This window comes from Chiloscyllium punctatum, chromosome 40, assembly GCF_047496795.1.
Source record: "Chiloscyllium punctatum isolate Juve2018m chromosome 40, sChiPun1.3, whole genome shotgun sequence".
Taxonomy (NCBI): domain Eukaryota; kingdom Metazoa; phylum Chordata; class Chondrichthyes; order Orectolobiformes; family Hemiscylliidae; genus Chiloscyllium; species Chiloscyllium punctatum.
Genome location: NC_092778.1, coordinates 56,131,061 through 56,155,760, shown reverse-complemented (window position 1 = coordinate 56,155,760; position 24,700 = coordinate 56,131,061). Strand labels below are relative to the sequence as shown.

The 24,700-nt window shown below is 42.5% G+C and overlaps 1 protein-coding gene across 1 annotated transcript in view; it reads left to right on the top strand.

The window, feature by feature from the left end:
• LOC140464641 (alpha-N-acetylgalactosaminidase-like) overlaps window positions 1-24,034 on the top strand; it is a 59,267-nt gene extending 35,233 nt beyond the window's left edge. The window contains exons 5-9 of the mRNA XM_072559986.1: window positions 2,349-2,526; window positions 7,441-7,535; window positions 14,204-14,365; window positions 16,099-16,296; window positions 23,320-24,034. Of these exons, the coding sequence (XP_072416087.1) occupies window positions 2,349-2,526; window positions 7,441-7,535; window positions 14,204-14,365; window positions 16,099-16,296; window positions 23,320-23,589 (903 nt within the window). The 3' untranslated portion in view covers window positions 23,590-24,034. The remainder of the gene's footprint in view (window positions 1-2,348; window positions 2,527-7,440; window positions 7,536-14,203; window positions 14,366-16,098; window positions 16,297-23,319) is intronic.
• The last annotated feature ends 666 nt before the right edge of the window (window positions 24,035-24,700 follow it).

Here is a 24,700-nt window from a genome sequence, read left to right as displayed (position 1 = left end):
CAGCACTTGACTTGGTGCACAACTCTGTTTTAAATATGGCGCTGATGCCAGGAATTGCAAAACATCCCAGCAAGATGGAAGATACCATGATTTGATGCCGTAGGATCCTGGTGCATGTGTAATGAATTGAAAAGTGTGATGCTAGAAAAGCACAGCGGGTCAGGTAGCATCCGAGGAGCAGGAAAGTCGATGTTTCGGGGATAAGACCGTCATCAGAAATCCGACACCACCCTTTTTGAGTCTGATTCTCCAGCATCCGGAGGCGTCACTTCCTCCTAGTCCATGTGTAAAGAGATGAGTTTCGGAAATTTTTGATAATCTCAGTTGACCTCAGTGAACGAAACCGTGTGTGAAACCTGACACAAATTGATACCTCGCTGATTCCTGGTAAAATATCAGCACATAGATTTTATCTATTCCAATGTCAGTTCGAATTTGACATCATTAATGGCATCTTGGAAGCAGGAACATTGTAAGCAGTCTGATGAACCAAACACATTGAAGAATTCTCACAGACAGCAAAGCAGGAAGTAAAAAGCATGAAATGTCATTCATATATTAATCCTTTTACAGAGAGAGAAAATGGAGCATACACATGAGATTAAGGGGAAAAATGGATCGTCACTAATTTAAAAGAAGTCAGTTTAATCATTTTAAATATCATGCACTTTTTACATTTTCTTACAGTGAATTATAATCCACACATTTTTTTTCAGTACCAGATTTGTTGGTCATTAGTAAATATGATTCAGTTCGTTGTTAAGTTCAATTACTCCTGATGAATGAGTTTTAACATTTTCACTGAGTTTACAGGAGAATAGTGCATAAAGTGTTGGTGTTCTTGTCAAATCAGTGATTCTGTGTTGATTGCCTCTGTGAAACTGCAATAGCAACCGTGGGAAAATGAGATACTTCCACAATAGTTGAGAAGTGGATGCCAGGAATTGTTCTTGTTTTCCAACAATAATGACAGTGAGTGCCGACAATTTAATTGCCATCATAACCACAAATTCAGGCCATTGCTTTTGCTTCACTCTTGAGGCCAGCTAAGAAGCGAATATAGTGTCAGGTAAAAATCAGCACATGGATTCCAATATCACTCTGAATTTGACACCATTAATAGGAGGTCTATGGCATCTTGCAAGCAGGAAGGTTGTAGGCCGGGCAATGAACTAAGCACATTGAAGAACTCTCACAGACAGCAAAACGCAAGAAGTAAAAAGCATGGATTATCATTCATCATTTAAAAACCATTGACCATTTGTAACACCAATTCTTTGTACGTTACTGAGGTTTAGTCTCATGAGACATTTTATACTAAGATCACTGTTGTTATGAAGGTGTGGGTGTGTACTGTACCTTTAAGAAAGAGAGGAAGCTAGCAAAGACTGACGGAAAGCACAGAGTGTGCTGAACAATTTAAAAATGTAACATTTGGTTGAAACAAATAGCTGGAGCTACGTTGCCATGGAACAAAAACAAGTCCAAATTCAGCTAATCAGTTTAAATTATGCCCCAGATACCAAAATCCAATTGAATTTGAATTTTAGTGTTTGGGATGAAATCAAATCAATGAAATGATCCAATGTTTTGGGGTATAAAACAGGACATTTTGAACAATTACAGGGAGAACTGAAAGAGCACCAACAAGTACAGACTGCTCACTGAATAGCTGTCTGAAAGGTACCTGTCCATAAGAAAGGTTGTGCAGAAGACCGAAGAGAAGACGACCCAGAAAAATACAGAGAAAATCTACAGAGGAGGACCGACAAAGCTGGCTGGTTTTGAAACGTGATTATTTTTCTGTAAATCTCAATCGGGGATTTTTTAAAAAAATCAGTCCAGTATTGTAGAGTGGGAGGTAAAGGATAGGTTTAAGAGAAAGGAGTTGTAAATAGCTGTTATTTTAATGTTCTCTGTTGGACTTAAAGAATAAAGTTGTCAATTTTGACTTTAACTAGTGACCTCTGGGATAGTTCTTTGCTTCTCGAAATGTAATAGATTACAGCATGAGGTGAGCTTCTCCATGTGTCAGGTTTAAATTAGCGGGGGGGGGGGGGGGGGGTTAACCCTGTGTCGTAACACTGTGAACAAACATGTAGTCCTAATTATTTAAAAAAACATTCAGTGATGAAACTAAGGCAACCCTTAAAAAAAGTGAAATGCATTTTGTTACCAGAGCGAGAACAATGAAAAAAAAAACCTGTATTGGTAACCAACTGCCTGAAGTATGCTTAAATTTTCTAACTAAAAATACAGAAATGGAACTTTACAAAGTGACACATTTACTCATGTTTTATCCTGGAAGTTTGAGATATTTACTTGTTGATCTGCATTGTTTGTACTAGGTTCATTCTAAAGGGCTGAAGCTAGGGATTTATGGGGACTTGGGTATTACAACCTGCAGTGGGTTTCCGGGCACCACACTGGAGAAAGTTGACACTGATGCCAAGACATTTGCCGAATGGGAAATAGACATGCTGAAGTTTGATGGCTGCAACTCCAACTCCACTGAGAAAGCAATAGGTATGACCTCCCGTTAGATCTCATAATTGTAACGCACCATTTGAATTTGTTGAGTATGTGGGAGAAGCTGTGTGAGGTGCTGCTGAATACAAAATTTATTTTATGATATAGATAGAGATATGCTGACCACTGACACTGTATACATTTCAGACTCAAACTCAAAGACATAAAAAAAACACAATTGTTGAGTTATCCCACCCCATTTTGTTTTAGTCTGGAACATCATAATTTGAATTTGGAATTCCTTCCATTCAGAGGTCCATTCACCATTTTGAAAACCAGGATAGTGGGGATTAGAATGATAGGGTCATTCTAAAAATTCACTGGTCAAAAAGTTCAGTTCTCCAACCCAACCATGTCCCACCTCCAATTGCTGGGCTACAGTGAGTAAGCTAGTCTGTTTGATATGAGCATTTAGAATGGTTCTGGGAGTAAGACAGTCAGAATCAGTGTACCTGTTTCTCCTTTTCTCCTATTCACTAGCCTCTGCTAAAACCATAAGTGTTGGCATTGGATGGGGGAATTAGAGTATGAGAGTGGAGGGGAGGACAGACCTACTTCTGGCTGTGATATACTGTCAAATGAATAATGGTCACTTGGACAAAGTAACTGACCCTTATGGGAAAATGGGACATGGAAAGGGAAAACAACTTCAAAGGTTGGTATGGTGGCTCAGTGGTTAGCACTGCTGCCTCACAGCACCAGAGACCCAGGTTTGATTCCATCCTCGGGAGACTGTCTGTGTGGAGTTTACACATTCACCCCATGTTTACAAAGGTTTCCTCTGGATGCTCCGGTTTCCTCCCACAATCCAAAGATGTGCAGGTTGAGTGGATTGGCCATGTTAAATTGCCCATCGTGTCCAGGGCTTTACAGACTAGGTGGGCTATTCATGGGAAATGTGGGGTTACAGGGATATTTGGAGGGTTACTGTGGACTTGATGGGTCAAATGACCTGCTTCCATACTGTAGGGATTCTATGATATGAAAAGGAGGAAAGAAAATTCCTAGAAGGATGTTTTCATTTTAAAACAATTTGAAAACGAAGACAGATGACCCCTTCCCCATATACAACATTTGCATATGATGAGTATTTTTTCTCTTTCTACATATTGTTATCAATCCCATCCACTAAAGTATTTTGTTCATGGTTTGGTGCCTATAACTTACGTAGGCAACAGAAGCTGCAAAAGTCACTTTTGTTTGCCTTTACTGAGTTGGCAACATCTTTGAACTTTGTTATGGAGTTATTAAAACTGCACACCAATTCAGTACGTCAACCATAATTAAAGTAATAAGTCACTTCCTTACTCCCGTATTCTGAAATCTATTTCCCTTGAGGCATTTTAGGATATTTAAGCTTCATTCATTCATCCTCTATCTGCTCCTTTAGTTTGAAATTGCATGCCAATGAGATTGAACGATCCCAGGTATTTATGAACAGTGAGATTATGGAATGGGGTGAAATATAGTTGTGAAAACCCAAAGTGCAGGTTGCCCCAAATGTCACAGAGTTTTAATTCTAGTGCATGTTGACCTGACTGTTAACTAGCTTAATTGACATAACTGGGAATGTAGTAAGTGGATTTTATATTTTGATGGGATGAAGGCACCACTGGCTAAGCCAGTATTTATTGCCCAGAGGGTAATTAAGAGAGAACCACATTGCTGTAGGTGGGAGTCACACATGGGCCAGATCAGGTAAGGATGGCAGATTACTCTCCCTAAACAACATAGAGTCATACAGCACGAAACAGACCTTTCAGTCCACGATGACCAGACAGCCCAATCTGATTCAGTTCCATTTGCCAGCACCCGGTCCATATCCCTCCAAACCCTTCCTATTTATATACCATCCAGATGCCTTTTAAATGTTGTAATTGTACCAGCCTCACCACTTTCTCTGGTAGTTCATTCCATACACGCATCACGTTCTGTGTGAAAAGGTTGCCCCTTAGGTCCCTTTAATATCTTTCCCCTCTCACCCTAAACCTATACCCTCTAGTTTTGGACACCCCCACCCGAAAAAAAAGACCTTGGCTGTTCACCCTATCCTCGCCCCATTATTGAACAAGATGGTATTTTGCACAATCGACCATTTTGAAATGCTTACTGTTGTGCGAGTTTTTGTTCAAGTGAATTTCAATCTCACACAATATGTCTTGGTGGGATTTGAATCCTTGTCTATGGAACATTAGCCCGAGGTTCTAGATGGCTGGATGAGACAACTATGCCACTACCTTCCCAAAGCAGTGGTGAGGGTGAGAAGACACCCAGAGTGGATGCAAAGGTGGTTAAAAAATGATTTTTGGGGTGGTCAGAGGGGAGACTGGTAATTGCAGGTTAATCAAGAAAAATGACAGTTTGAGGAGGAAGTGAGAGGTTGCTGGTCATGAGAGACTCAGAGGGAACCACAGGGAGTGCCTGATTATGGAACGAAGATGCTAAAAGTGGAGAAGGTCAGACACAGGATACAAGTGGGGTGGATGTGTTGCACTTACAAGATTAGTCCATTGGGTCTGGAGGAAAAAAATCAGACTTCAGCTTCTCCTGACCCACCAACAATGTCATCACTATCCAGCATTTCCTCACTCTTGTTACTTGCCCTGTTCCCAGGGGCCAAGGAAATGTAAACAACAGCAGTTAGAGGTAGAAAGCACCATAAAATGGATGCCATCAACTTCAGAGCTTGCGATGAGTGACCTGGCACCCTGAGACCAGATTGGTCAGCTGTCCTTATTTCCATTTACTGTAAACGGGATGTGGGTGGGTTGGAAGGTGTTTGTGCTTGATCTTGCCAACATTTTAACTTCCCACCCATCATAAACCAGTCCTGTTTTGGAGCAACATAAATAACCAGCAATAATGTCTCTGCTAAATTGCTAGTTTCTTTGTTTTCTCTTTATTCATGGAATGTGGGCATCGCTGTCCAGGCCAGTATTTATTGCTCAACTCTAGTTGCCCAGAGGGTGGATAAGAGTCAACCCCCATTACTATGGGTCTGGAGTCACATGTAGGTCAGAGCAGGTAAGGATGGCCATTTCCTCCCTCAAGGATATTAGTGAACCAGATGGGTTTTTCCCCTAACAATGGATTCATGGTCATCATTAGACTCTTAATTCCAGATTTTTATTGAATTCAAATTCTACCATCTGCCTTGGCAGGATTCGAACCCGGGTCTCTGGATTAACAGTCCATTGATAATACCACCAGGCTATTGCCTCCCCTCTTCACATTATGTTAGCAAATTTTGTTTAATAAGAATTTCAACAACTAGAAGTTTTATCTTCACTTAAGTCTGATCTAAGTTCTTTCTGCAAACATTTAGACCACATTGTAGGATATCCCTGTGCTTAATCTGGCTGGAGAAAACAGTTCATTAAGTAAGCTAGAATTAATTTCATTTCTATAAGTGTTAGAAATAAAGGTCCCTTTAAGGGTGAGACAGAACTCCTTAAATTTTTTGAGAAAAAATGATGCACATTTGACTGTTTTTAAGAGCTGCATTCAGATGCTTTTACAGAGAGATGGGCACTATAGGGGATTCAGTGCTTTATTTCCTCACCCAGCACCATTTTGGTTTAACTCCTTGCTACTCTCTCTAATCACCTGCCCACCCTCACTTTTGATGGTTCACATTGCCAATAATGGACTTTGCACATTAACCTCTAATTGTCTGCACGGGTGATTACTGGTGGTGATGGTGATTCATAGATAAAAGCAACAAATAAAGTCATGGTAGTTTGGTGGTGGGAAAGTCGTTTGGTTATGTGTGATAAAACATCTGTATATGACAAAGAAACTGCATTCAGAAGAAGGAAAAGAGCTGCAATTGCTAGGGCCTGGTGGTGTTGTGGTAGTGTCCCTATCTTTTCGCCAGGAGACCTAGGTTCGAGTCCCACCTGCACCAGATCTGTATAACAACACCGAGCAAGTTGGTATTGAAAATATCAAGAACTGGGTTCACATATAAAAAGAAAAGAGCTGGAGACTGGCCAATGCTCGTGAGACAGAGTGCTTTACCTCCCCTTCTGAATCCAACCTCCCTCTCTGACCCTACCTCTCCCTCACCATTGGTGGTCTGACTTGCTCTTAATGGGCTTTGCATGCAAACAAATGAACTAGAAAACAAGGGTGATTTATTGGAGATTGTTAATAGATGAAAAAAATACCACAGGTGATTTGATGATGGAAAGAACATTCAGTTGTATGTAAGAGCACATCTGGGTATTAAAACAAAGAGTTGCGTTTGTCGTATTAGTGGCTAAATATGGATGAAAAATACTGCAGGTGATTTGCTGGTGGGAATAAAGCCATTTGGTTGTGTATCTTAACATTTCCAGAAATTTAAAAAAAAACAGAAAGAACAGAGCTGGGCTCTTCTGCACTGAGGTGTTGTGTTCTGGACAGGGAATATGGCCAGAAGGAAAGGTGGAAATTACGTTTGTGCCAATACACAATACGTCCTTTGTAAGTCCCTGGAAGTCTTTTGCTGCCAAATTCAACATGTGGACCTCAGTCTGTTAAACAGTTTCCAAGAAAAAGAAAGATAAAATGAATAAAGGTAGGGAGTACATTCTAACTTCACACACACTTCATGCCCATGTTTTCAATAAAAGAGAGAAAGTGCTGTTTTGAAAGGGGAAGGCCAATATGAGCTCTCAGCAGAAATGCAAACCTGAGCAGTACCAAACCTGTTATATACTCTCCAACCCCGACTTCCTTCTTTCCCCAAGACCAATGACTCCCCTGAACTGTTAGTTGAAGCTTATTAAGTAGTGCTGCCTATAACACGGCAGGAATATTCTTTTATATTGTATTGTGCTATTGAATATGCTGCTTCTGAAACATGCCAACATTTTGACGATGACTGTTTCATTTTTCCAGGTCTCATTTCAGTGTTCTATTCCCTAGGTTATCCGAAGATGAGCCATGCTCTCAATGCTACAGGAAGGCCAATCATATACTCCTGCAGCTGGCCAGCTTACGAATTTGGCCTGCCACCCAAGGTGGGAGAGAGAAGCCTTTTGTTTCCCTCTGTTAACATCTTAATAACGTGGTGACTGCGTTACATGTTCGTGCCTGTGATGCAGTGTTGTCGGTTGGCACTATTTCTTGTTTTCACTTTTGCCTGCAGATCACCAAAAGACTGAGAGTGCAGAAGTCTTCATGGGAGGTCCTGCTGCTGTCTTTTCAGGCCCGAAAAGAAGGCTGCCTTTTCTAAATAACTGTAATGATTACAAACACACTGAGAAAATGCAGCTGCTTTTGCTGATCAGAAGGTGGGGCAGCATGGTGGCTCAGTGGTCAGCACTGCTTCCTCACAGTGCCAGAGACCTGGGTTGGACTCCAGCCACGTGCTGTGTGGAGGTTGCACATTCTCCCCGTGCCTGTGCGTGCTGTGGTTTCTTCCCAGAGCACCCGGATATGCAGGTTAGGTGGATTGGCTATGCTAAATTGCCCTGTACTTTCCAGACATGTGCAGGCCAGGTGGATTAGCTGTGGGAAATGCAGGGATTGGGTGGGATGAAGCTTTGGAGGGTGGGGATGGGCCAAATGGCCTGCTTCTGCACTGTAGGGATTCTGTGATATAGCAGAAGCTTAATGAGTCTGGCTGCATCTGTGGAGAGAGAAACAGAGTTAAGGCTTGAAGTTCAAAGTGACTGTTCTTCAGAACTGAACTTCAAAGGAAGAATGATTGAACTTGAAACGTTATTGCTGTTTCTCTCAGCAGTGATGAGGACAGACTTGACAAGGTTTTTTTCATTCATTGGATGTTGGCTTCCATCCCTATCTGCCCTGGACAAAGGGGGTTATGAGCTGCTTTCTTTAACCACTGCATTTCTTGGGGTATAGTGATAGCCACTAAGCATTTCAGGAGAGAGTTCCAGGATTTTGACTCATTGACAGTGAAGGAGGAGTGATATATTTCCAAGTCAAATTGGCGAGCAGTTTGGAGGGGTAATGGCAGGTGTTGGCGTTCCTATGTATCTGCTGCCCATATCATTTTGGGAGGTAGAGGATGTTATTTTGAAGGTGCTGTTGAAGGAGGCTTGGTGGATTGTTGAGGTTCATATTGTGTAGCAATGGTGAAGAAAGAGAGTGTTGAAGGTGGTGGATGTGATACAGTTCAAGCAGGCTGCTTTGTTCTGGATGGTGTGTCAAGACTCTTAAGTCTTGTTGAAGCTGCATCCATCTAGGCAAGTGGGGAGTATGCCATCACAGTCCTGACTTGTGCCTTGTAGATGGTGGGGAGATTTTAGAGAGTTAGGAGGTGAATTACTTGCTGCAGAACTCCCCGCTTCTGTACTCATAGCCACAATTTTTTTATGTGGCTACTCAGGCGAGTGTAACCCCAGGATGTTTTTAATGGGATCCTCAGCACCTTGAGCATTTTGTTTTTATTTCAGATCTCCAGCGACTGCAGTATTTTGCTTGTATTCCTTTGATAATTCATCACTTCCACCTTTTTCACATCAATGATAAGCGGTTTCAGGTGAATATGTAAAAATGAATAGTTCTCATTCTTGAGCATGCTAAAGTCAAATCGTTTGAACCTCTATAAAGTGTCTGGTTTGAGCCTGTCGGCAATCAACCAATCTATGTTGGCCACTGCAGTCGTAATTTTCAATAGTATAAGCTAAGTTGGATTTCTTCATTCTGTTTACTCACTCCCATTCTTTAACAATCACTTCAAACCGCCTCTTTGTAATTGAGACCATAGTGATTTCCTCGATTTCCTTTTTCATTTATGGGATGTGGGTATTGTTGGTTGAGTCAGCGTTTATTCTCCCATCTCCAGGTGCTCCTGAATTTGATTGGCTTGCTAGAGCTATTTTAGAGAGCAGTTAAGAGCCAGCGAGATTGCTGTGGGTCTGGAGTTACACATTAGCCTGACTAAGGTTACAAGTTTGACGTAAAAGCCCATCTGAACCTAATTTTGAATTCTAGACTTTAAATTCAAATTTCCACCATCTGCCATGGTAAGATTCGAACCCATGCCCAAGAACTCAAGCCCATGGCTCAACATTATTATTCCAGGCATATTATTACTAAAACACTGCCTCTCACCACTCAAGGTTTCCCAATAATTGACCGTTGTAAGGGTCATGAAGTGCAACAACTTCTATCAATGTGAAGAATAGATGTGTTGTATTTAATACATGGCAACTTCAGGGTTAAACTAACTTCCTGACTCCAAGATAGAAAATCAAAGCTACATATCACCGAATTCACCCAAAATTCTGATATGTATCCTAACTCGCCAACAGTCCTATTCAACCACTACCCCGTGTTTGCTGAAATACATTTGTAGAGGAATAAGATGGTGCTATTTTCTGGGTCTGCAAATTGGAAGAAGCAAAAATGGTGCTTAGTAGAATGATATGCCCTTCTTGTCAGATGTGGGAGTTTAGGGAGAATTGACATGTTACTGAGGATTATATCTGCAATAAATGCCATTGGTTGCGAATCCTATCAGATCGAATGGATCGACTGGAATGATCATTAGAGGCAATGAGGAATTTACAAGAGCAAGGGGATGTGATGGATGGCAGTTATAGGAAGGGAGAAAAGCTGGAGATACAGTCACATAGATGGGTTAACTCCAGGAAGAGTAAGAGAGGTAGGCAGGTAGTGCTGAAGTCTTCTGTGACTATCCCCATTTCAAACAAGTATGCTGTTTTGGAAAATGTAGGGGGTAATGGATTCTCAGGGGAATGTAGCACGAATGAGCAGTCTGGTATTGAGACTACCTCTAATGCAATAAGGGGTACGTCGGGTTCCAAGAAATCGATTGTGTTTGGGGTCTCTCTAGTCAGAGGCACAGACAGATGTTTCTGTGGCCAGCAGTGAAAAATCAGAAAGGTGCGTTGCCTCCCTGGTGCCAGGATCAAGGATATCTCAGAGAGGGTGCAGAATGTTCTCAAAGGGGAGAGGGCCCAGCAGGAGGTCATTGTACACATCGGAACCAATGACATACGAAGGGAAAAGGTTGAGATTCTGAAGGGAGTATACAGAGCGTTAGGCAGGAATTTAAAAAGGAGGTCCTCGAGAGTAGTAATATCTGGATTACTCCTGGTGCTATGAGCTAGTGAGGGCAGGAATAGGAGAATAGAACAGATGAATACATGGCTGAGAAGCTGGTGTATGGGAGAAGGATTCACATTTTTGGATCATTGGAATCTTTTCTGGGGTAGAAGTGACCTGTACAAGAAGAACGGTTTGCACCTAAATTGAAAGGGGACTAATATACTGGCAGAGAAATTTGCTAGAGCTGCTCGGGAGGATTTAAACTAGTAAGGTGATGGGGGGGTGGGACCCAGGGAGATAGTGAGGGAAGAGATCGGTCAGAGACGGGTACAGTTGAGAAAAGAAGCGAGTCAAACAGTCAGGGCAGGCAGGGACAAAGCAGAGAACAAGGTAGGAGTGATAAATTAAACAGCATTTATTTCAATGCAAGAAGCCAAACGGGGAAGGTAGATGAACTGAGGGCATGGTTAGGAACATGGGACTGGGATATCATAGCAATTACAGAAACGTGGCTCAGGGATGGACAGGACTGGCAACTTAATGTTCTAGAATACAAATGCTACAGGAAGGATAGAAAGGGAGGCAAGAGAGGAGGAGAGTGGCATTTTTGATAAGGGATAGCATTACAGCTGTACTGAGGGAGGATATTCCCGGAAATACATCCAGGGAAGTTATCTGGTGGAACTGAGAAATAAGAAAGGGGTGATCACCTTATTGGGATTGTATTATAGACCCCCTAATGGTCAGTGGGAAATTGAGAAACAAATTTGTGAGATGAGATTTCAATCATTTAGAGAAAAATAGAGTGGTTATGGTAGTGAATTTAACTTTGCAAACATAGACTGGGACTGCCATAGTGTTAAGGGTTTAGATGGAGAGGAATTTGTTAAGTGTGTACCAGAACATTTTCTGATTCAGTGTGTGGATGTACCTACTAGAGAAGGTGCAAAACTTGACCTACTCTTGGGAAATAAGGCAGGGCAGGTGACTGAGGTGTCAGTGGGGGAGCACTTTGGGACCAGCGACCATAATTCTATTAGTTTTAAAATAGTGATGGAAAAGGATAGACCAGATCTAAAAATTGAAGTTCTAAATTGGAGGAAGGCTAATTTTGACGGTATTAAGCAAGAACTTTCAAAAGCTGATTGGGGGCAGATGTCCACAGGTAAAGGGACAGCTGGAAAACGGGAAGCCTTCAGAAATGAGATAATGAGAATCCAGAGAGAGCATATTCCAGTTAGGGTGAAAGGAAAGGTTGGTAGGTGTAGGGAATGCTGGATGACTAGAGAAATTGAGGGTTTGGTAAGAAAGAGAAGAAAGCATATGTAAGGTATAGACAGGATAGATCAAGTGAATCCTTAAAAACGTAAAAAGGCAGTAGGAGTATACTTAAGAGAGAAATCAGGAGAGCACAAAGGGAACATGAGATAGCTTTGACAGATAGGGTAAAGGAGAATCTAAAGGGTTTTTACAAATACATTAAAGACAAAAGGGTAACTAGGGAGAGAATAGGGCCCCTCAAAGATCAGCAAGGCAGCCTTTGTGTGAAGCTGCAGGAGATGGGGGAGATACTAAACGAATATTTTGCATCAGTATTTACTGTGGAAAAGGACATGGAAGATAAAGAATGTAGGGAAATAGATGGTGACATCTTACAAAATGTCCAGATTACAGAGAAGGAAGTGCTGGATGTCTTGAAATGCATAAAAGTGGATAAATCCCCAGGACCTGATCAGGTGTACCCGCAAACTCTGTGGGAAACTAGGGAAGTGATTGCTGGGCCTCTTGCTGAGATATTTGTATCATCGATAGTCACAGGTGAGGTGCCGGAAGACTGGAGGTTGGCTAATGTGGTGCCACTGTTTAAGAAGGGTCATAAGGACAAGCCAGGGAACTATAGACCGGTGAGCCTGACGTCAGTGGTGGGCAAATTGTTGGAGGAAATCCTGAGGGACAGGATGTACATGTATTTGGAAAGACAAGGACTGATTAAGGATTGTCACCATGGCTTTGTGCGTGGGAAATCATGTCTCACTAACTAATTGAGTTTTTTGATGAAGTAACAAAGAAGATTGATGAGGGCAGAGCGGTAGACGTGATCTATATAGACTTCAGAAAAGGCGATCGATAAGGTCCCCACGGGAGACTGGTTAGCAAGGTTAGATCTCATGGAACACAGGGAGAACTAGCCATTTGGATACAGAACTGGCTTGAAGGTAGAAGACAGAGAGTGGTGGTGGAGGGTTGTTTTTCAGACTGGAGGCCTGTGACCAGTGGAGTGCCACAAGGATCGGTGCTGGGTCCACTACTTTTCGTCATTTATATAAATCATTTGGTTGTGAGCACAAGTGGTATAGTGAGTAAGTTTGCAGATGACACCAAAACTGGTGGTGTAGTGGACAGCGAAGAAGGTTACCTTAGATTACAATGGGATCTTGATCAGATGGGCCAATGGGCTGAGGAGTGTCAGATGGAGTTTAATTTAGATAAATGTGAGATGCTGCATTTTGGGAAAGCAATTCTTAGCAGGACCTATACAGTTAATGGTAAGGTCCTAGGGAGTGTTGCTGAACAAAGAGACATTGGAGTGCAGGTTCATAGCTACTTGAATGTAGAGTCGCAGGTAGATAGGATAGTGAAGAAGGCATTTTGTATGCTTTCCTTTATTGGTCAGAGTATTGAGTACAGGAGTTGGGAGGTCATGTTGCAGCTGTACAGGACATTGGTTAGACCACTGTTGGAATATTGCATGCAATTCTGGTCTCCTTCCTATTGGAAAGATGTTATGAAACTTGAAAGGGTTCAGAAAAAATTTACACGGATGTTACCAGGGTTGGAGGATTTGAGCTATAGGAAGAGGCTGAACAGGCTGGGGCTGCTTTCCCTGGAGCGTCGGAGGCTGAGGGGTGACTTTATAAAGATTTATAAAATCATGAGGAGCATGGATAGGATAAATAGACAAAGTCTTTTCCCTGGGGTGGGGAGTCCAGAATTAGAGGGCATAGGTTTAGGGTAAGAGGGGAAAGATATAAAAGAGACCTAAGGGGCAACTTTTTCATGCAGAGGGTGGTACGTGTATGGAATGAGCTGCCAGAGGAAGTGGTGGAGGCTGATACAATTGCAACATTTAAAAGGCATCTGGATGGGTATATGATTTGGAAGGGTGTGGAGGGATATGGGTCGGGTGCTGGCAGGTGGGACTAGATTGGGTTGGGATATCTGCTTGGCATGGACGAGTTTGACTGAAGGGTCTGTTTCTGTGCTGTACATCTCTATGACTCTGTTAGCTCCTGTATCTGCTAAAGCCTTGTGGTTAAACTCTTCATCTTTGTTTTCAAATCCCTCAATGCATCATCTCCTGCTAATCTCTGTAACCTGCTCAGTCTCCATAACCTTCTGAGTTCTGTATTCTTTTGCAATTCTGGCTTCTTGCCCATTCCCCATCCCATCCTGGATATCCCCCATTAAACATTATTGCCCCTCTACCCCTCTCTCTCGTTCTCTTGAAGCAAATATAAAAGTAGCTACTATATCAAAGATGCTATATAAATTCAAGATGTTTCTATTGTAAGGCGAGTACTGAATTGCTTTGCTCCACCACATGTCGTTATACAAACTATTTCTTTTCTATGCTCCATTTCTTTAGGTGAATTACACACTGATTGGGGAACTCTGTAACCTCTGGAGAAATTATGAAGATATTAATGACTCATGGAATACTGTGCTAACAATTATAAATTGGTTTGGAGACAACCAGAGAGTATTACAGCCAGCTGCAGGCCCTGGACATTGGAATGATCCGGATATGGTACAACAAATGCACATTTTGAAACAGTTTGAGCTTTAGTCCACACTCTCACTCTGTCCCGTATAATATAAAAATATAATGCACGGCTGAGCAAGACAGAAACGGGACCGAGTTTTGGAAGGCACAGTCCAAATCAAATAACTATTATGCAAACTGTTTTAGGACAACCAAAAGACTGGTAGCAGACACAGATTTTTGTAATGTAACTAGTGTTCTTCATTTAATCAGACGATACATTGTGTTATAACAATCCGGGTGTGAGGCAATGTCGTATACAATTGATACACTTACTGTGTCTTCCCTGTGTTTTGAGAATCAAATTGTGTGATTCTGTGAATGCTCTCAGCTATTCTCCTGCTTCTCTTCCATGCAACCTTAATCCCCAACGACCAAAACACACCACCTGGGTTTTTCCTCTTTCTCTCCCCACTTTGCGCTTCAGCAAAAACCTTGTTTTAATTTCTTTTCAGCCTTCCCCATCCCACCGTTTTTCCGCCAAACCAAAACGGCCAGTTCCTTACCCACCACTTTGTTACCCAGCCAGGAAACTGGGGCTTCTCCCATCCCCTGAAGCACTGCTTCTACTTTCTCCACCCAGTTGCCAGACTTTGCACATACATCGGACATAGAGCAGTTCAGCATAGTACAGGCCTTTCAGCCCTCAATGTTGTGCCAGCCTTTCATCCTAGTCTAAGATCAGACTAACCTACATACCCGTCATTGTACTGTCTTCCACGTGCCTATCAAGAGTCACTTAAATGTCCCTAATGTATCTGATTCTAATACCACAACCTGCCTCTGACATCTCCCCTAAACCTTCCTCCAATCACCTTAAAATTATAGCCCCTAGTGATAGCCATTCCCGCCATGGGAAAATGTCTGTGGCTATCCACTCTATCTATGCTCCTCAACATCTTGTACGTCTCTATTAAGTCACCTCTCATTCTTCTTTACTCCAATGAGGAAAGTCCTAGCTCCGTCAACCTTTCTTCTAAAGACGTGTCCTCCAGTCCAGGCAGCATATACAGTGTAGAGCTCCACCAGCTAGGAACTGGGAAGTGGTATTTGAGGAAGGAATCCTATCCTGACTGCAGTTTCCTGATAAAATCAAGATGTCTTTACAGTGTAGTGTAAAGGGTTAACACTCAAGGATGTAAATAATCAGCTGACATCAGTGTACGAGTGCATATGACAGTGGACTCTAGGGAAAGATAAATACAGTGCTAAGCTTCATAGTGTAAACAGTTAGCAGAATATTAAATAAATTTAATCTTACCAACAGCATGCACTCTAGTAGCTTGCTAGTACCATTTTCGAGGGCAGTTAATAGTCAACTACGCTGCTGAGAGCCTGGAGTCACATGTAGGCCAGGCCAGGCCAGGCCAGGTTAAGATGGCAGATTTCCTTCCCTAAAATATGTTACTGAATCTTCAGGCTTTTACAACAATTGACATAGTTGCCATGAGGCTGACCAGAACCTACCAGCACATGACCTCTTCTGAGTCCCACCATCATGACATGTACATATCACATTGTGGGATGCACTTGTTGGCTTAGGCAATAGGGAAACACCTTCTGTCTAATAATTATGAGACGTTATTAATCCAGGATATCACATCACATCACAGTTCCCACACTCGGAGAAGATATATTTCCATGTGAAAAAGTACAATATTTAGGAACTGGGATTACAAAGCAACTAAATAATCTTTTGCACTGTTTATTGCTTTCAGTTAATTGTCGGTGACTTTGGTCTGAACTATGACCAGTCCAAATCACAGTTAGCTCTCTGGGCAATGCTGGCAGCTCCATTCTTTATGTCCAATGATCTTCGCACCATTTCCAAAGATGCCAAGACTCTCCTGCAGAACAGGTTGCTTATTCACATAGACCAGGACCACCTGGGGTTGCAAGGTGAAAGGATTGAGAAGGTAACCAGAGTCATGTTTCAATATATACCTATATTGAATACAAATGGGAAGGGGGAGAATGGGGAAAGATAAGTGAAAATTAAATATGCAGTTTTTCTTGTTTTGGGCTATCTCAAAAAAAAATTATTGTTTGTCGCTTCTCAAAACTTTGTTCTAGTGATTTCCTCTCATCGCTTATTATATTACTTGAGTTATTTATAATATATATTTGGGTGACTTAGAATGTTACTTATGGTATCATTTTATGTTTACCAATGATTTTCAACTGTGGGGATAGGAAAATTATGATTTTTTAGAAATCCTTAAGACTCTGAGACTAAATTGCCCAGAAATTCTTTGCTGAAAGGTTGGCCCGATGGAAATGGTGTGAATTGTGGTGATTATGTAGTACAGCCACAAGATGTCAATAGTATCAGTGCCAATCAGTAATAACCCTTAACAGAAAGGCTGTGTTGCAGTTAACGTCATTGTTAGGTGGAGCACTCTGTAGTGATTGTACTCAGGTTAGCCAGGTGGACCTCACAGAATATGAGTTCCCTGATTGGGACTGTTAACCCAGTCCAATCAGGGAGCCCTGGTTGATAGAGATAAACAGGAGTGTCAGGAGTTCTGTTCACTCTGAGTTGGCTCTGAGGGAGCTGACCAATGTCAGGTGCTATGCATGTGTAAATAAAGAGCGACTTGATGATGGGATATCAGCCTTTATGAAGTTATTTCAGTGGCGACGAAAGTGAAGCATTCGCTTACAACAGTCATCTTTGAGTTGAGGATAAGCATTTCTGGCATCATACTGTTATTTGAGAAGCTTGACACGTTCGATTCTGCCAGCGAAGACTGGCCTCACAATGTGGAAAGAATGTGTTACTTTTTTTTCCTGGCAAACGATATTTGGGCAGATGAAAAGCAATGAGTAAGTAATTCTCCCGACAGCTTGTGGACCCACAGCTTTTTCGGTTATTTGGAGCTTAACTTTACCTGAGGCACCAAATACTAAAATTTTTCAAGAGTTGACAGATTTGATTAAGGAATATGATGACTCTAAGCCTCCTCTAATTCTGAGACACTAACAGTTTTACTTGGCAATTTGAGAATCAGGAGACTCCGTATCGACATTTTTAACTGTATTAAAATGACTGGCAGAGGCATGTGACTTTGGTTTAACCCTTAATAAGATACTGAGAGAGTCTGATATGTAGGATTAATGATTAGCCATGCAAAAGTGCCTATTAGCTGAAGCCCAACTGGCCTTCAGGCACTACAACTGGCTTTGTCAATGGAAAGTGCAGCAAGTGGAGCATATGAGCTGTAGGGTGTTCTGATGGAAGTGGACACCTTCACCAAGCCTCAGGAACACCATTTGAGTGAAGGCAATTGCAGAGCCTCTTCAGGACATATCCTGAAGAGAGCGACTCTAGGTCAGCCCACAGCAAAGTCCCCAAATCAAAGCCAAGTCTCAACCAAATGGTTACAATTTCTTTCAGGATCCAGGCCAGCAATCCATTGTAGTTGCTGCTGTTATGTGGACTCAAGACAGCAAAAGAGTCTCACTAGGTCCGAACTGTGTAAGAGAACTGATAGGCCAGTATCCAAGAGTGCACACCCTGGGAAGCCCACCTACATCTGTTTTGGAACAGTTAAATTGCTTAGCAACATCTGAATCCGAGCCAATCAAAATAAATGTCTAGTTAAATGGTCACCCAGTTCTAATGGAGGTTGATACTGGCACAGCTGTATCAGTGATTGCAGGAGCCAGTCTTTAACAAAGTTCAGAGAAAGTGAGGACTACAGATGCTGGAGCTCACAGTCGAGAGTGTAGTGCTGGAAAAGCACAGCACCCTTTAAGCAAAGCTCCCTTTAACAAAATTCGCTCTGGACTCCAACCCTCAAGTTTGCGCAAGACCTCAGCTAGACTGAGAACCTATACTGGGGAACTTCTACAGATTAAGGGTACAAGGTCATTTCTGGTCTTTTAAGAGAAGCAGGTGGTTCCATTCCCACTGACTGTAGTAAAAGACTCAGGCCCAAGGTAGATGGGGCAAAATTGGTTGAGAAAGATTCTCCATTATAGGCTCAACGATTTTTGAGTGAAGTCCTAATTAAATACCTGAGAGTTTTTCAGGAAGGTCTAGAGACTATCAAAGGAGCCAAGACAACCAAGGAAGTAATACCACAATTTTGTCAGGCCCATCCAGTGCCATTTGCCTTACGGGCAAAGGTAGAGGCAGAAATCAGGAGGCTGGAAAGTGAAGGAATCATCGCACCAGTTTGCAGAATGAGCAGCACTGGTCAGACCTATAATGAAGCCCAGCAGGTCATTTCATCTTTGTGGAGATTTCAAACAAATGGTGAACTGCTTTCCACAGCTGGGTAAATACCCAATCCCTCACGTAGAGGATTTATACACAAAGCTGGCAGGGGAGTGTGCTGTCCTTCATGAAGCTGGGCGTGAGCCATGTGTACTTGTAATTGTGGTTAGGTGAGGATTCCCAGATGTATGTTACAGTTAATACCCGTAAGGGTTTTACTACCCACCAATATACAAGACTGCCATTTTGGGTATCATCAGCCTGTGCCATTTTTCAGCGAACAATGGAGAACATTTTACAAGGTCTACTCCAAGTCTCCATTTATCCAGATGATGTGCTAATAGCAGGGATGACCAATCAAGAGCACTTAGAGAACTTGGACATGGTCCTCAGATGGTTTTCCCAGTTGCGTGTATGCCTTAAAAGAGAAAAACATGTGTTCCAGGCACCCCAATTGACCTACCTAGGCTACAGAGTTGAGAAGACCAGTTACACCCATTGGAAGATAGTGAGAATGATCAAAGGTGCCCCAGCTACCACATCTGGAGCTGAGGTCTTTCCTTGGGCTGGTGAATTATTGTGGAAAGTTCATACATAACCTGGCCTTCATCCTGGCACCTTTGCATCAACTCTTTAACAAAAAGGGGCCAGCTTTGGAAATGTTGCCTTGAGGAAAGAGAAGAAACAGCTATCGTCCTGTAAGGTGTTGGCACACCGTGATTCCAAGTGATGAAGGGCTCCAGCCCAAAACTTCGATTTTCCTGCTCCTCAGATGCTGCCTGACCTGCTGTGCTTTTCCAGCAAGACACTCTCGACTCTCAAATCCAGCATCTGCAGATCTCACTTTCTCCTATTGACATGCAATGCCTCTCCACACAGCATCAGGGTGGTATTAGCCCAATGGAGAGGAACACCCAACATAGTATACATCCAGGACTTTGGTTAATGCAGAGCATAAATATGCCCAGATAGAGAAGGAAAGTTTGATGGTTATATTTAGAGTCAAGAAGTTCCACCAATACCTTTTGTAACAATACATGGCAATGCCTCAGTAACGCAGCTATGTTTCCATCCAATCTGAGTCACCAGACATAACTTCTCACCAATATCTTCATTTTGGAACCCTCTGCTAGGTCTACTTGAGGAGGACAAGGCAGTGCTGCCCATAGCTTCAGGCTGAATTCAGCGGTCGATTCTGATACCAACTCTGTGTAATTACAGGTTAGAACACTGTCTGGGAAGCCAAGTAGCAAATGCCGATGCATTGAGCTGCCTCCTGCTGGAAGAGTCTGTAATAATTTCAAATTTTCTGGATACACTTCCAGTCACAGCTGACAATACCAGACTTTGGACACAGAAAAATCCGGTCCTGGTGAAACTGAAACAGCTGGTGAGGAGAGTGGAAACGAAAAGGCTGTCACAACCAGAGCTGAAATCTTTTTGGACCCAGAGAGACCAAAAAACTGACCCTGCACAGTTAAGAGGATTGGTCGATGCCAGGTCAGGTCCAGCAATGTTTAAAGTTCAGTAGGTGTGACGGTCCTGAACAAGCACATGGACAACATGAAAGCTGCAAACTCACAAACGGTGCAGGAACAAAACCTGCCCGACTCCTCATCCACCTTTCCGACTGTTCACAGTAGAGGACGGCATATTATTATAGAGAGCAAGAGTGATTGTCCCGAGCAAAGGTTGCCACCAGATACTGGCTGAACTCCACCAGGGTCATCCAGGGGTTTCCAAAATGAAGACATTGGTGAGAAGTTATGTCATGGTGACTAGGATTGGGTGCAGACACAGCTGCATTGCTGGGGCATTGCCCAGAGTGCCAACGAGGATAGCAATTATTGCCAGCACCTCCCCACGTTTGTGGGAATGACTAGGCAAATCATGGACTCAGTTACATGTCCTTTCGTGAGCTTAATGTTCTTACTCTTTGTGGACACCCACTTAAATTGGCTGGACACTTGTCAAGTTTATTCATCAAACATGGGGACAAAACAAAAACTGTGTGCATCTTTTGCAATACATGACCACTGGAGGTGATGGTCACAGATAATGGGCCATTATTTACGAGCAGGGAATTTGTGTATTTCCTAAAGTCAAATGGGATTCATTATATAAGGGTAGCTCCATACCATCCCCCCCCATCCAATGGTCTGACAGAAAGAGCAGTCCAATCTTTGAAGGCACAGTTAAAGAAACAGTCTACAGCTTCACTCAATGCCAAACTGTCCCAGTTCCTATTTGATTATAGGACCAACAACTCATGCAGCCACAGGGATAGCTCCAGCACAGAGAGAAGACTCTGCACCAGGTTAAATCTGATCTTCCCGGACCTGGCATTGGGGGTCCCTAAAGCAGTGGGCGGCACGGTGGCACAGTGGTTAGCACTGCTGCCTCACAGCGCCGGAGACCCGGGTTCAATTCCCGCCTCAGGCGACTGACTGTGTGGAGTTTGCACGTTCTCCCCGTGTCTGCGTGGGTTTCCTCCGGGTGCTCCGGTTTCCTCCCACACTCCAAAGATGTGCAGGTCAGGTGAACTGGCCATGCTAAATTGCCCGTAGTGTGAGGTAAGGGGTAGATGTAGATGTAGATGTAGGGGTATGGGTGGGTTACGCTTCGGCGGGGCGGTGTGGACTTGTTGGGCCGAAGGGCCTGTTTCCACACTGTAAGTAATCTAATGCCAATGCCACACACAGACTCCACGAAGTTAGAAAGACAGTTTGCCTCAGCTGACAAAATTTGGTGTTGGGACCATGCATGGGTAAGAGGATTGATCGATGCGAGGTCAGGTCCAGGGATGTATAAAGTACAGTAGGTGTGACGGTCCTGAACAAGCACGTGGACAACATGAAAGCTGCAAACTCACAAACGGTGCAGGAACAAAACGTGCCCAACTCCTCGACTGCCTTTCCGACTGTTCCAAAACCCGTGGGTTCTCCCTCTCTGTCATATGTTGAAGATACCTTGGAATCTGAGATAGAGATGGCAGACGTCGCTGCCACAATGCCTTTGCTGCCTGAAGAAGAGAATGCATTTATTCTGAAACCCTCCGGCTGCCTCAGTGAACTATTGTGCGTTATATACTGCCCGTATCAGAGGCAGAGCTGGAGGAACCTGACTGGTGCTTAGACATCCCAGGAGGAGCAAAAAAAAGGCTTATGTCTTCAGGCTCAGAGGGGGAAGGATACAGTGGTTATAACGAGGTCAGCCAGTGGATCTCATAGAATATGAGTTCCTTGACTGGATGGGATTAACAGCCCCAATCAGGGAGCCCTGGATGATAGATATAAACAAGAGTGTCAGGCATCCTGTTCACTCTAAGACCTGGCTCTGAGGGAGCTGAATCAGTGTGAAGAACTCTCCACGTGTGAATGTTTCCTCACATCATCCTTGTTTCCTTAGCACGTCACTTTAAAAAAAATATCAATCCAGGTATTGATCACACACACTCCCTGACATCTGTCTTCAACTTGGCTTTTACAATTTCCAACTTGTAACCCATTGTATACCTAAAAAGGTTTCAGTGGGGTTACAGTGGCTACAGGCTACAGTGGGGTTACTATTAAAGCAACTTCAAGTAGGATCATGCCAGAGAGTGTAAGGATAAACACCAATCCACTGCCCAATGCTCACTTTAAAGTGGTTCAAGAGAATTATTAAAAGGTGAATAGGGTTATATCTGTGTCAGATCCACGTTTAATTTGGATGAGACACAGCACTCATGGCAAAACAACACAAAAACAGTCTTTACACTTCCTATAAAACACTGAATATAAGGCAGAAGCCAGACAGCACCACAGAAGCTGTTTACACACACACACAGATTGTGCTAGGCATTATCTTGAACGTGTTGACAACAGAAACCCAATTTTGGAAAGTAAGTTCAATGCTGAGCTTGCCTGAACATTTTCATGATGTTTCCATGTTAATGACTATGTCAATCCCTCATGCCTTGGCAACTATTAGTACTTCAGTAGACAACTCCTACTTAAATATTCCAAATCAATCAACTAATTTGTTTCTTTTGGCTACTTTATTTTTTTCATGGATTTGGTGTTCCCAACTCTTTGCTGACATGGATAGTAAATAAACTGATCTTTGGCCCCTCCCCCACTGCTGTGAAGTGTGGAGTATGTTTTTACTTTGCCTCCTCGTCAGAAACTACTTTCCTTGAATTGGATGCCTCCTTCCCTTAGCTTGAGGAAATTATTTATCATCTAAAGAATTGGTAATCAAACTAATTCAAAGAATCCTTACTATATAGAAACAGACTATTCAGCCCAACAAGTACACACTGACCCTCCAAAGAGCATCCCACCCAGATCACCCCCCCCCCACCCTTTCCCATTGGCTAACACACCTAACCTATACATCCCTGAACATTATGGGCAATTTAGCATGGCCAAACCACCTAACCTGCCCTTCTTTGGGCGATGGGAGGAAATTAGATCACCCAGAGGAAACCCACACTGACACAGGGAGAAGTGCAAACTCCACACAGACAGTCGCCTGAGGCTGGAATCAAACCTGAGTCCCTGGCACTGTGAGGCAGCAGAGCTAACCACTGAGCCACCATGCTACCCCTCCTTTCAACCCATCACAAAGCATCATTGTGGATACAGTGAGGGGTTGTTTGTTTTTATTCCATGTTTTAGCCTGATGAACCTTACAAGAGTGAAGGTTGATTTCTGCTCTTTACTCTTGTTTGTAGGACTGGGACTTTCAAGTTTGGAAGCGGAATTTGACTGATGGACAATTTGCTGTGGCCTATCTTTGCACAGCCACTGATGGGAATATTCGGACTTTCAAGCTGAGCCTGCCTGCTCTCTTCATCGTGGACTGTGCACTTGGCTACAACATTTATGATGTTTTTGCCAAAAAGCTTGTACGGTCTCTTACTTCAAATCAGACACACCGATTCCAAGTCAATCCCACAGGAGTTGCCCTGTTCTTTATCCGACCCAAATGCAAACTGCTTTGATGTTAATATTTGTAAATTAGATATAAATTTGAAGAAAAAAAAGTTTGTTGCTCGTTTTGATGAAACTCATAAATATGTAATATGTTAGAGAGCAATATTGTCTACTATGTCCGTGTAGGTAACATTTCAGAATATGCCACTATTTAGCAAATCTACTTTTATAGAATTTCTAACATATGATTCTCAAATGTCAAGTTCCTTGATTTCTGAAATCCTACAGCATAGAATGTGACAACACGATGAAATCTGTTGTGAGTCTTAATTGATTTACAATTGAAAGTGATATATTATGTGTCCACAAGATTCCCAATAGAATGAGCTTGAGACGTTAGATCTCTGACATTTGCCAAAACGTCAGTAGATTTTTAGATTTAGATTTAGTTTTTATCGTCATGTGTACTCAAGTACAGAGTTCAAGAGTACAGTGAAAAGTATAAAATATCGCCACACACTGCGCCATCTTAGGTACAAAGTACCGAGGTACAAAACCTCAGTTAGAAAAATAAGTTAAAAAGTTCAGCACTATGATTTTCTTAACGTAGAAGCAGAAAAATAAAGAAATAAAGTTAAAATGTTAAATATTACTGTCCTTTCTTGACCGGCTACAGATGGGGCTGCAGATACTCCAACTTGGGCTTCCCCTGTACTTGCTGAGTTTCATGTCACTTTGTGCGTTCAGTTATTCTGCTCATTTTCATCCAGTCCCAGTTGTCATAATAGTGATTGATAAAGGCACGTACCAATCCCATTTTAGTTACTGGATGGTGAGATGACATAACTTTGCTGGTCATGTGTGAACTTTACCGAATAGATTATTTATATGCGTTCAAGTGCCCTGTAAGTCAAGAAAAGTAAACATTTTTAAAGTTGACACAAATGTCTTGGATGGCGTATGATATTATCATGTTGAAATCATGCAATCAGTTCCATATGCCACATCAGGACATATGGTGATCTTGAAACAAAATGGTTTTGACATGTTTTTTCTTCAGAACAAAATATTCAAATCATGGAGGAAAAATTGTCCTGATTTAGCCAGATCCTGAAATTCCCTTCGTTACAGCACTATGCATGTAACGAAGATCACACAACATGGGCAGCAGGACCTCAA